The sequence below is a fragment of the Lissotriton vulgaris genome, chromosome 5 (genome assembly GCF_964263255.1).
Source record: "Lissotriton vulgaris chromosome 5, aLisVul1.2, whole genome shotgun sequence".
Lineage (NCBI taxonomy): Eukaryota > Metazoa > Chordata > Amphibia > Caudata > Salamandridae > Lissotriton > Lissotriton vulgaris.
In genome coordinates this window covers 1,527,946,243-1,527,958,496 of record NC_141693.1, presented here as the reverse complement: position 1 = coordinate 1,527,958,496, position 12,254 = coordinate 1,527,946,243, and the positions used below count along the sequence as shown (strand labels likewise).

The 12,254-nt window shown below is 43.6% G+C and overlaps 1 protein-coding gene across 2 annotated transcripts in view; it reads right to left on the bottom strand.

Annotated features, from left to right (window-relative positions):
• LOC147712933 (cytosolic phospholipase A2 gamma-like) overlaps positions 1–12,254 on the bottom strand; it is a 735,829-nt gene that overhangs the window by 392,996 nt on the left and 330,579 nt on the right. For both annotated transcript variants that reach the window (XM_086923597.1, XM_086923598.1), the window contains exons 10-11: positions 8,363–8,428; positions 7,575–7,601 (exon numbers count right to left, since the gene is read on the bottom strand). In XM_086923597.1, the coding sequence (XP_086779723.1) occupies positions 7,575–7,601; positions 8,363–8,428 (93 nt within the window). The remainder of the gene's footprint in view (positions 1–7,574; positions 7,602–8,362; positions 8,429–12,254) is intronic.

Sequence of the window (12,254 nt, the reverse complement as noted above, 5' to 3'; positions counted from 1 at the left end):
TATGAAACAGACGGTAAGATAGGTAAAGAGATGTACATCGCTTTGAGACACTGCACACACAACACACTGAGCTCCTAGAATGCCTTCATTGTCACAACTATGCCGCACACACGGCCTGCACTCACGCCAACGCCGATCGGGCGGGCCAACTTCTGGCTAAACTGCCATGAACACGCTCATAAGCCGATAGGCACACTGCTGTAGAAGTGGGACAGCTCCCTCCTTCACTGCGTGAGGCTCACTTGTTATCATTGACCATGCCTGATAGAGACCCCACTGACATGGACTCCTATAGGCCCTGCGCTCTGCTAACACTGATTATAAATTGTTAGCAAAAGTCTTGGCAGACAGGCTAGCACAAATGGTTCCACCCTAGTCCATAAAGACCAAAACAGATTTGTGCCATCCTGCAACACCTCACTCACCTATGCCCCTTCTTCCGATTTGCAGCTTATTCAACGTGCGCATGGCTGAGAGCAGGCTGCCTTATACTTGATCTTAAGACGGCCTTCAAGTCTCTTGAATTGGACTATAAGTTTGCCACTCTTGAAAAATACAAGCTAGGCTCCACTTTCCTGAAATTGACCCGCCGGCTTTACAAAAACCTAGTGGTAAGGGTGAAGACCGGACCAGACATAGTTCCAGTGCGACGTAGGACGCAGCAGGGCTGCCCATTGCCTCCCTCCTCTTTGCGCTTGCGATGGAGCCAATTAAGGAGTCAATAAGGACACACCTCGACGATGGCATCCCATTAGGAGATGGAACACACATAGTGTAATTGCATGCCGATGACCTATTGGTCTATCTCAGGGGCATAACTGATGTTCCGGAACAACTGGCCCTGATCCTCCCAGAATTTGCAACCATATCAGGGCTGAAAGTGAACATCAGCAAATCTAAACTATATGCCTTTGGCGAAGGGAACCATGACCCAGGAGCCGTGCTCAATGGCGAGAAGATGTGGTGGAGCGCGAAACCCATTCCGCTAATTAGGTATATGAATGTACCGCCAGCCGCTGTATTTCTCTGATGGCAACCAAGGCAGGACATTAACGGGTATCAGATCCCAGATGCGATTCTGGAGTAAACTTCCACTGGCTGTTGCAGGCAGATTGGCACTGGTGAAAAAGGTGGCCCTTCGAGGTTCTTGTACAACTTCGCCAACCTGCCTACCTATATACCCACCTCCTTCTTCACCACTCTAGAGAAGATGGCCAGAGACTTTGTATGGGGCCCCAGTCAACACAGAGTGGCGATAAGGAAACTTTATCTACCCACGGACCAAGGGGCCTAGAAACTCCGTGTTTCGAGCACTACTATCTGGCAGCCCAACTTCAGTGGTTGGACAGATGGATGGCAGACCAACAACGAGACGACAACGTGACCACACACCAACAATACATGCTACCCCAGCTCCTCAAGTTTTTCTACCCTGGTGCACATGCATGGCCTCAGGAACCCCTGATGTTGAACGTGGCATACAGATGCTACCGAAGAAGCCTCTATATATCCGAAACACAATGCCGTACGCCCCTGCACTCCCATTGGAAGCACTCCTAGGGGCCAGATGGTACTCCCAACCACCGAGTTGCAACACTGGCACGATGTGGGAATTCAGTCTCTAGGAGACTTATATTGCGACTGCTCACTCGTTCCCTATGCAACACTAGTAGAAGATGAGGGCTCCCTGCAGGGTAATTCCTCCTGCATAGATCACTCATAGCTATGCTCGTGGTGAAGTGGGGTGACCTTACCACCAAGCCACAAACGCACCTCACTGTGCAATACTTGCATGTTATGGGACAAGGTAGGCACCTTACACGGTGGTTCACAGCCTCACTGAGACAGCACACAGCAATAAGTCTAGACCCTGTTTGGCACAAGTGGGAGCATGACCTGGGTCGGAAATTCTCAGACAAAGAATAGGCACATGTAATGGCCAGCTTAGTACAGATCCCCAGGAATGTGAAATTCAGACAAATACAGTATTACATTACGAAGAGGGCATATTTCACGCCTGCTAAAATCAACAGATTTTTCCACCGCGCCGACTTCTCCTGTCCTAGATGTGCCGGCCTAGATGCCAATCTTGTGCATATGCTCTGGAGCTGCACCAGCCTCAGCGCATATCGGAGGGCGGTGGAAGACATACTCCACACCTGTACCGAGAGAGACATACCCTTTGACTGGCCGACATAACTGCTACACAAATTCCGTAGAACACGAAACACTAAAGTAACAATCCACATTTGCATGGGCCAGAGCAGAAAATATAGTGATTTGGCGCAAAGAAAACATAAGTCTCAGGAAAATACCTATATCTGCAAACTGGGAAGCAATTCTGACAGTGCTACAGCAAAGTGCAGACCAGCCACATCAGACTTCACAGACGTCTGATGCGGCTGAGTGTACTGCACAAGCGACTTGTACCTTAAAGACATCTAAAGACGCTCAACCTGTCACCACCAGGCACATGTTGACGCCCCAGGGTGCGCATTAGTCAGGGGCCAGCCGGCAGAGCAGCAGGCGTAGGCGCAATAGGCGATGCATGTACACACACACACACAATCAGATGCATAAGATACTCCAACTCAGCTCCAAGTTTTTAAGTCCTATACCCCAGTTATCAAACGCACTATTCATAGTGAACAGCACTGATCCTCATATGTTACTCACTGCATGATATAGAATGAAACAATCTCATTATCTCGGACCGGCACTGGACATGTGAAACTTCACAGCGCCAACAAGCTGCCATGCCTACTGTACAAGCATTAGTGATGTTATAACCACTAATAATGTAATGATGTAACTAGGTTGATACCACTGAATGCTAAAATATAATTTGCTAATTGTTGATGTTACAAATGGAAAATTAAATAACATATGCATTTGCTGTTAAAGAGCCGTCCAATAGTAGAATGTAATATTGGGAACCGACAGCCCACCCCGTCCCTGTGGGAGAGACAGATACTTTAATGATCGCCTCACCTTCCCATATTGTCAAATAAGGTTTGTGAAGATAGAATCCTGTGTTTTCAACATTGATTCATCTATCGCCACAGGTAACGACCGAAAGAGATATAGGATCTTAGGAAGCAATGTCATTTTTAGGACATTACCCCTGCCAATAGTTGATAAATGAAGCCCATTGCTATGTTTTAGGTCTGTGGAGATTGTTTTGACCAGGGCTATAAATTAATTCTACGCATATAGTCTACCTTGGGGTTAAGGCGAATGCCAAGGCACACAGCTTTATCGCAATGCTGTGGGTCATGAAAGGTAAGAATACCGGTGCAGATGACTTGTGTTTTCCCTTCATCTCCGTGAGAGAAGCAAGATGGCGGTCGCATGGTTGGCGACAGCAGCACGCTGACCCTTGGTTGTCTCTAATTAATGGACTGACCTGAAAGGCTTCTATGACCCTTGACACTCTTCATGGGCACTTCAACACCCCCAGGAGGGAAACAACACTTACAATGCAACTTTTACAACGCACTACCTTTAAAACGAAACTTTTACAACGCAACATCCATTACAACGCATGCCATTACAATGCAACCATTACAACGCATGTCACTACAACGCATACCACAACAACGCATGTCATTACAACGCAGTCATTACAACGCATACCATTACAACGCATACCTACACTATCCAACGCTTACCCGACGGTTGCACCCCCTGGAGTTAGAATAGTAATTTTTACCCCTACACTATCCAATACTCACCCTACTGTTGCATCCCCGGGAGTATGAATAGTAATTTTTACCCCTACACTATCCAACACTTACCCTACTGTTGTACCCCCCTGGAGTTAGAATAGTAATTTTTACCCCTACACTATCCATTACTTACCATACATGCAATGTAATGATATGCGTTGTAATGGTATGCGTTGTAAATGTAGTATGCAATGTAGTGGAATGCGTTGTAAAGGTAGTTTAAAAGAATTCGTTGTAATGGCATGCGTTGTAATGGAATGTGTTGTAATGGATGTTGCGGTGTAAAAAATGCGTTGTAAAGGTATGCGTTGTAAAAGTATGCGTTGTAACGACATACATTCCCCCCAGGAACTGCTCTTGAGTAACACAGATTTTGGGAAGTCTTTCTACCTTCAGCCATCTGGCAGCAGCTGCTCTGAGCCATTCAGATTGCACTTTTTTCTGCACTGTGGCATCAACGGCAGGGAAGGGGCCCAAAATTGCTTGCGGAGCACACAGGGGGAAGATCGCTCACCCCCCACGCAGGCTGCAACGGGCTCGCTGAGCAAGGGCTTGGGAAGCGAGGGCTCGGGGAGCAGGAAGGTCGACTCTACGGCCAGGTAGATGACATTCTCCACTGCCCAAGGATGCAGAGCCTACTCCAGAGAGGAGAGGAAGAGACAGGCTGCCGGCAATGCAAGTCTGGCCGGCCCTGCGGTGGTTCATCTCCTGAGGGGTCAGCAGGGAGACAAGACCTGCATACGCTGGGAATACCCAGAGCAAGTGAATCGGATCAGCCTTCTACAGCACCCCAGGATGCTAGATAGCAAAAAGATGGCAGCACCCACCCTCTACCAGGCTGAAGGTATGCCAGCGCCTCTCTCTCCCTGCCCCCGGGTATAGACCTCCCCTGTTTTTTGTTTTGAGTTGTATCACGTTTTTGTATGTGTCTTCAGTGTGTTCTATCACGTTTTCCTTACTTCGTCTAGCCTCACCACTGTTCTTCATCAAAAAAACACATTGCGCTCCATCCAGAGTGTTGGTCTGCACCTGGATGTATGATGTGGCCCTACAATGAAGCATGACACTGCAAAGTGTGTGAGGGCAGTATTAAGACATTTGTTGTCTTCCCTTTGTTTGTCCTGGGTCAGAGTAGATATGAAATTTACCTTTCCCTTGTGGATAACTACATAACCTGTAGCTCCAGCCTATCTTAGACTCTAAGGGATAGGATATTGTTTTTAGTACTACTCTGTTGAGTAAGATTTAATTTATAGTAAGGGAGTCAGAGAAGTCTTAGTTCCTTGTCTCTTTCTTAGTGGGTTTTCATTTTTATTAGCATCTATTCCTTTTCTCCACCACTCCTCCCTCACAGACCAGCTTATCTCTCACATTCAATAGAAAGTGCTCCAGCGTAAAACGTTTGGTCGCAGCACAACCCGTTCCACAGCAAAATGGGAAGGACTCTATGGTAAAGCATGCTACCAAGGCAATCCTGGTGGGTGAGGGTTTTATAGTTTTATAAAAAACTTTGGGGCATATTATCAAGAAAGGGCCTTATATTATCGCTGCTTTTATCGGCAGGAAACTGACGATACAGCGGCGATCATGGGATTGATAATATGCTCTATGAATTCCAATCGAAGCCCATGTTAGATGTGAAGACATGTAACATGGGCTTCGATTGGCATTCCATAGAACATATTATCAAGCCCATTATCGCCGCTTTATCAGCAGTTTCCTGCCGATAAAAGCGGTGATAAGGTAACTCCCTTTCTTGATAATATGCCCCCTTGTGTTTTTCCTAGAGCAGGAACTTTCCAAAAGTGAGGTTGGGTGCCTTTTTTCTGTGTTATATTTCCTGATGGACAGCCACGGCCTGGTAGACACATGGCATATCAAGCATCCTAACAATCCAGGCAATACCTACTACTCCTGTCCTCCTAAAAAATATGTTCGACTTGATTATTGTTTACTAGCAGTATCTCCGTTAAGTACAGCTGAAATTAGGAAGCTTCTGAAGGTAATCTCAGACCGTAGTCCTCTGAATTTGGAGGTCAAGGTCCAATCGGCTACCAAACGCGACTACAAGTGGATATCCAATAGGAAACTGATGGCGAATGTAACTTTTGTTGAACATATCAAGAACTAGATGCAGGGGTTCTTTGACACCAATAGGTACAGTGCTCCACGAGGTACAGTTTGGGACGCCTTTAAGGCCAGCCTGAGGGGTGAGATTATTAGCTTTGTTCCCCACGCAAAGAGACAGCATCAGGCTGAGTATGAGAGGTTGCAGGGGGAACTGGCTGAGGCTCAACAAGAACATGTGACATGGAATGAAAGGGAGCAAGGGGTGGCACAAACTCAGCCTAAAACTATCGCTTTAGAAGCAGAGATTAATAGCTGGCTTACTCAGAGATCATCCAAAGTATTCCAAACTCATAAGAATAGAACATATGAGTACGGAGAATCAGTTGGGAGAAGGCGTGCATTGCGCACACGGTAAAAAGCAGCTAGAAGGATGATAACCTAAATTATGAAGGATGGAAGAATCTACTCAGAGACTTGCAACATCGTGTGTTTCAAAATTTTTATCAGTTATTATAAAAAGATGATAGAGGAGTACCTCTGGATATCACTCAAATAGCAGATATAATGCTTGAAGAGGTCCAATCAGCTTTACGCTATCTACCTTCAGGGAAAGCTGCTGGCCCTGATAAAATACCTCTTGAATTTTATAAGACACTTCAATCTCAGCAAGCCCCTATTTTACCATACCTGTTCCTGGGGGTACACTAGAATGGGCTCCCACCAGAGTCTTGGGAAGGACCTGATATAATTAGATTCCCCAAGAAGGGCAAACCCATAGACAACCCAGCCTCGTATAGGATGGTCTCACTGATAAATTCTGACACCAATATCTATTGCAACATACTGACGGGTCGGCTGGGTCACCCTGGCAACATGGCTTCATACCCAGCAGATGGACAAGGCGGGCTATAACTCTTTTTGACATCACAGCCAAGACAGGGGGGCAGTTGGCAATGGCCCTCCTCGATGCCGAGAAGGCTTTTGATTGGGTGACCTGAAGGTTTTTATGGAGAATATTCAAATTAAAAGGTTTCAGCCCCCAAGTGATCATTGCTATTAAAGCTATGTATGTATGGATGGCTAGATATGAGGTTTTTACTGCACCCAGTCAACACCAAAACCATGACGTGTGGTATTTACAGAGAGCAGTTAATGCTTCCATTCATTAATTTTCCTTGTGGAAATTAGGAATTACATTTGAATTTGGTTCTTTCTGTATCACTTTGGCATGCATCAAATGTTCCTGCCTATTTTTACTCGATACATTTCCTTGATTTTCCCACCAAAAATAACTGGGGGAATTTGCAGTGGTGTAGTAATAACCATTAATGTTTTAATTCCGATCAATGGCCCAGACTCCAAGTTTTATACATCAGTACAGCAAGTGCGGTGTTTATCAGGTGTGAGAAATGCTTCCCATTTCATGTGTGCCTTTGAGAAATGAGCAATTACATACTGAAATTGCTGCTTTTTGCACCAATTTCTGCATGTATTTGAATTTACCATATTGTTTTCACCTGATGCAGCAATACAAGCACATTTTGTTTTTTCTGTCAATTGTTACAATGATGTAATCAGTTATCTGAAGATGGGTGTTAATTTTCCAACTCTGTCTTTGTATTGAATTTTAATAAAATCTTTAGATGTATCGGTTTGAACCAAAGTATGCTATAATTTTGAATAATCTAAGCTGCAACTAAAAAATGTAAAATTAATATCGGGAACTATATTTAATTTCTGATCAGATATAAAGAAAAAACAGATGGATCAACTTACCCGGACATGATTGCAGGCTTGTAGTCTCTGTTTTTTGCATAGCAGGCAAAAGGAAAATGGCAATACAGATTATTAATTTACACACCAATACATTCTGTGCTCATATTGTTTGTTAGAGAGTCAGCTCTTTTCAGTATGTAAAGTAATACCAGGTTAGCTACAACAGAGACAGAGAATGGGAAGTAAGGCCTTTATGTACTTTGCCAAAAACCCTTTGCCACATGATATCGTCAGTTATGGTTTACAATACCCGCACTAACCAAAGATGTAAGCAAACAATTATAGCAGGGTATGTATTTAATAGTTTAGTCTATAGGAGCCTTAGGCCATGCTCATGGGGTCCTCCATGCATGATATATGCGACTAGCTTCGGAGTTGTGTTAAATATGTATGGCCAGTGAGTTCTGCTATAACGTTTGGTTTCTCAGAATGTAATCACAGTAATGAAAGGGAATGCATATGATAAGAACAACTAGCGGCAGACGGTTTTATGGTGTGGTTGTTCTTTCCTGTTTCCTCTTCCTTATGACTCTCTTGAGAGGTTTATTTTTTTTATTGCATCCCTCGTCTACAAACTGTTCTTTTTGCACCGTAGTATGTCTTCCTCAGAAATATTTTCTCTTGGGTCAAATATATGGCTGTTCAAAAATGTTTAAACTCTTGCCTTAAACAGATGCCCTTCACTAACCGTCCTTCTGTCCTTGCATGCATTCACTGGGCAGTTTCTAAAGTGTGCGAAAAGATGTGTGCAGTTAGAAACATTAAAATCAAACCCTTGGGTATTTTACCTTCTTCTTCGTCGTCTCTTTCTACGTCGTCTTCGTGTTTTCCGCTAAACCAGTTCAAGATGTGTTCTGAAATTAAAAATTATACAGTCACACCTAAAATGAGGACATTGTCAACCCCAATTTAAATGTTTAATTTTCAAGTGCTACTCTAGCAACAGCAAAAATCGTAGTATACATCAAAGAACAATAAATAATGAAACTATTACACATTCAGGACAAGATATAATAACTGACGTAGAATGTATATCATGGAATTCAGGAGTTTTAAGATCATTATAAATAGATAAAAAGTGAAGAAACCTGGTGCATAAATGAACACGACATTACAGACTTTTTACTGCTATTTTAGAAAGGCAGCAGACAGCCAGCGAGGCATATCCAGCGGAGGGACAGCTGCCATTATAACTGTAACACTGAACCATATATTTCAAATGTAGGGATAAATAATTGTAAGCATGGATTCCAAACTTTAAATATTTATTTGTCTCCAGAAAGACTCAAACCGCAATCCAAATATGCAAAATGTGAAGACGAATTGGCAGAACATCTTCCCAGGTACCCCAAAAATATACTACTACCGGTCACAGGATAGCCTTTTCTTAATCTGCGTGATACCTAATTGTTGTGCCTCATCTTAATGTTATCTCTGTTTGGAGTGTTATGCCAGCATGTATTCCATGTTCTCTCTTACCTGTTTAGTTCTATGTTCTCCATTCTGATCCTGGCGGTTGCTGAGGCAGGATGGTGAATACTTGACTACTATACTTGCTGAATAAACTCACCTTTACCAACACCTGGATCTCGACTCCTTCACTTCATTTTGGCGACGCTTCGGTCTACCACGTCTTTGAGGAGTTCCTGTTTTCCTGGAAAGCTGCTTTCCTACTCTTCGTTCCTCTCTGCTGTTTGGTGCTTCCTGTGGACTCCCGTTGGGCGCTGTTCCCTCACGGCGCTTACCGCTCCTGTTTTCCTGGAAAGCGGCAACCCAAGGTACTGTTTCCTTCATTTTTGGGTGTTTGGCCGTTTTTGGCGTCCCTGTGCGCTCGAGCACACAGCGCAAGACAGCGCGAGTCACACCAACGTTCTCAAGCGCCATTCCTCCGTGCTAGCGCGAGAACTCTCCTTGGTGTCTCTCAGTTGCTAGGAGACGCGGCTTGTGCCTGACGCTCTATGCGCGCTGACGTCATCGCGCACTGCGTCTGGCGGCCATTTTGACAGCTTTTGCCAACCACGCTTAAAACCCATTCGCTAACATTGCCGTTTTGCCAACCACGTCCAATTTCAACCGGCAAAACAACTTTATTGTTTTGAATACTGCTTTACAACAATTTGCCAAACCCAATACAAGCAAGGTACTTTACATTACGTTTCCCTTCACCTGCCTCAGCTGTAACCCGCGAAATTTTAAAATAATAAATTTGTTAAGATACAAATTACATGGCTACCACTGCCAACCATACAATTTCTCCACCACCAGCTTTCCTTATTGAAGGGGAGGTTCCCACCACGGAATGGGAAGAATGGCTAGGGTTCTTCGAAAATTACCTTGAGGCCATAGATGGCCTTAGATTTCCTGCGACCAGGAAGAAAGCTATACTATTGAATTCCCTAGGCAAAGCAGGACAACATGTCTTCAAATTTCTACCAGAACTCTTAAATGATGATGGTGAGCCTATTGATAACCCCTACAATGAGGCAAAATTAAGACTAGAAAAATACTTTGGAAAACAAATTAATATTGTCATGCAAAGGCACAAATTCTATACTGTTCCACAAAAAGGCAAAGAAACAGTTGATCAAATGGTTGCTCGCTTACGAGAATTATCCCTGAAATGTGACTTTGGAGCCATGGCAGATCAGATGATTCGAGATCAACTGATAGTACAATGTAAAAACAAGCGCATGCAGCAAAAACTATGGGCAGCTAAAAACCCTACTTTACTGGAAGCCATCACAATCGCGAAAGTCGTTGAGGAATCTGACAAATGCATGGACGAAATGCGTCTTCTTGAGTTAAAGAAGGAAGAGACTGTCAACGTCGTCTCCAAAGTTGATAAAGAACCACCTTCTAATGTTGATAAATGTATCACTAAACCTAAAACTTTTCTTCCCAAATCTAGGTCGATGTATAATAATCCTGGTGGGAAGGTTAAATTTGTGGGATGTTTTCGTTGTGGAGATATGTCTCATGCTGCTGATTTTCAGGGTTGTTTTGCCAGAGACAAAAGCTGCCGTAAATGTGGTAAGCGGGGTCACATTAGCAAAGTATGCAAATCTCCTGCATTTAATAGAGTTAGTTTTGTTGAAGATGATGCTTCTTCTCAAGAAATGTTCTTATGTGTGGATGATGATACTGATGATGACAATGCTCATTTTGTCTTGCAGAAGCCAAGAGCTTCTTTTATTCTTAACAATGTTCCTGTTACCCTTATGGTTGATCCAGGCTCGATGTATTCCATTATACCTTATAGTATGTATATGGAACATTGGCCATCTGTACCACTTATACACAGTGATTTCATGCCCAAAGGTTATACAGGGAAGGTAATTAAATTGAAGGGAGTCATGGATACTTCTTTTCAATTTAAAGATAGATCTGCTTCAGGCAAGGTTTTCATTTCCGAAGAAGGCCCAGCAATTCTTGGGTGGTTACAACAGTACGACTTACATATTATTCTTGACCCAAGGTCTGATGAGGTGGTACTTGCAGTTGATGATTTTTACAATGTTGAAAATGTTCTTTCTAAATTCTCTGATGTGTTCCGCCCTACATTGGGCAAATTGAAAGGTTACTTACACGAGATCAAGGTTAAGGAAAATGCTTTCCCAGTTAGACATGCTTTAAGAAGAATTCCCATTGCTGTTAGGAAGGAGGTAAAGGAAATGCTTGACGACATGCAAAAGCAAGACATAATTGAACCGGTGGAAGCTTCTGAATGGCTTTCGCCAGTTGTAGTCACACAGAAAAAGGACGGTAAGCTCCGTTTTTGTGTTGACCTTCGTTCTCTTAACCAGAACATTATTGTCGACAAATTTCCTTTGCCCAACATTTCTGAAATGGTCTTACTAATGGACAAGGTTAAATTCTTTAGTAAACTGGACCTACGGTCCGCCTACCATCAAGTTGTGTTACACCCTGACTCCAAAAAGTTTACTGCCTTTGTCACCATTGAAGGGGTGTTTCAATTTAAAAGGTTGCCTTTTGGCCTTGCCTCTGCGGCAAGCGTTTTTCAACGCATGATGCATTCTCTTTTCAAAGACTTAAAGCATGTCCACTTCTTCCAAGATGACATCTTGATTACTGGTTTAGATGAGCGTGAGCACAATTCTAATCTGTCAAAAGTTTTACAAATTCTTTCAACTGCTGGTCTTACTTTGAGAAAAGACAAATGTCAGTTTTTGTTAACTGAAATCGACTATTTGGGGTACACTATTTCTCAGAATGGTATTAAGCCAAAGGAAGATCTCCTAAAAGCTATCAGGTGTGCTCCTATTCCTACTGACAAAGACCAACTCAAGTCGTTTCTTGGTTTAGTGGAGTACTACTCCAAATTTGTCCCTAATTTCTCACATAAGACTGAACCGTTACGAATGTTACTTAGAAAAGGTGTGCACTTCGAGTGGGGAACGTTACAGTCGCAAGCTTTTGAACTGGTTAAAAGTGATATCATTAATGCGGGCATTTTGACAACCTTTGAACCTGGTAGGGATACTTACGTTACAGTCGATGCAAGTGCTTACGGTATTGGCGCTGTGTTATCTCAGAGGTCTGGAGGAAGTGAGAAAACTGTGGCGTTTGCTTCTCGCTGCCTCAATTCCTCTGAGCGCAACTACGCTGTCATCGAGCGTGAGGCCCTAGCTGCTGTTTGGGGCGTTTCGCACTTTCGTACCT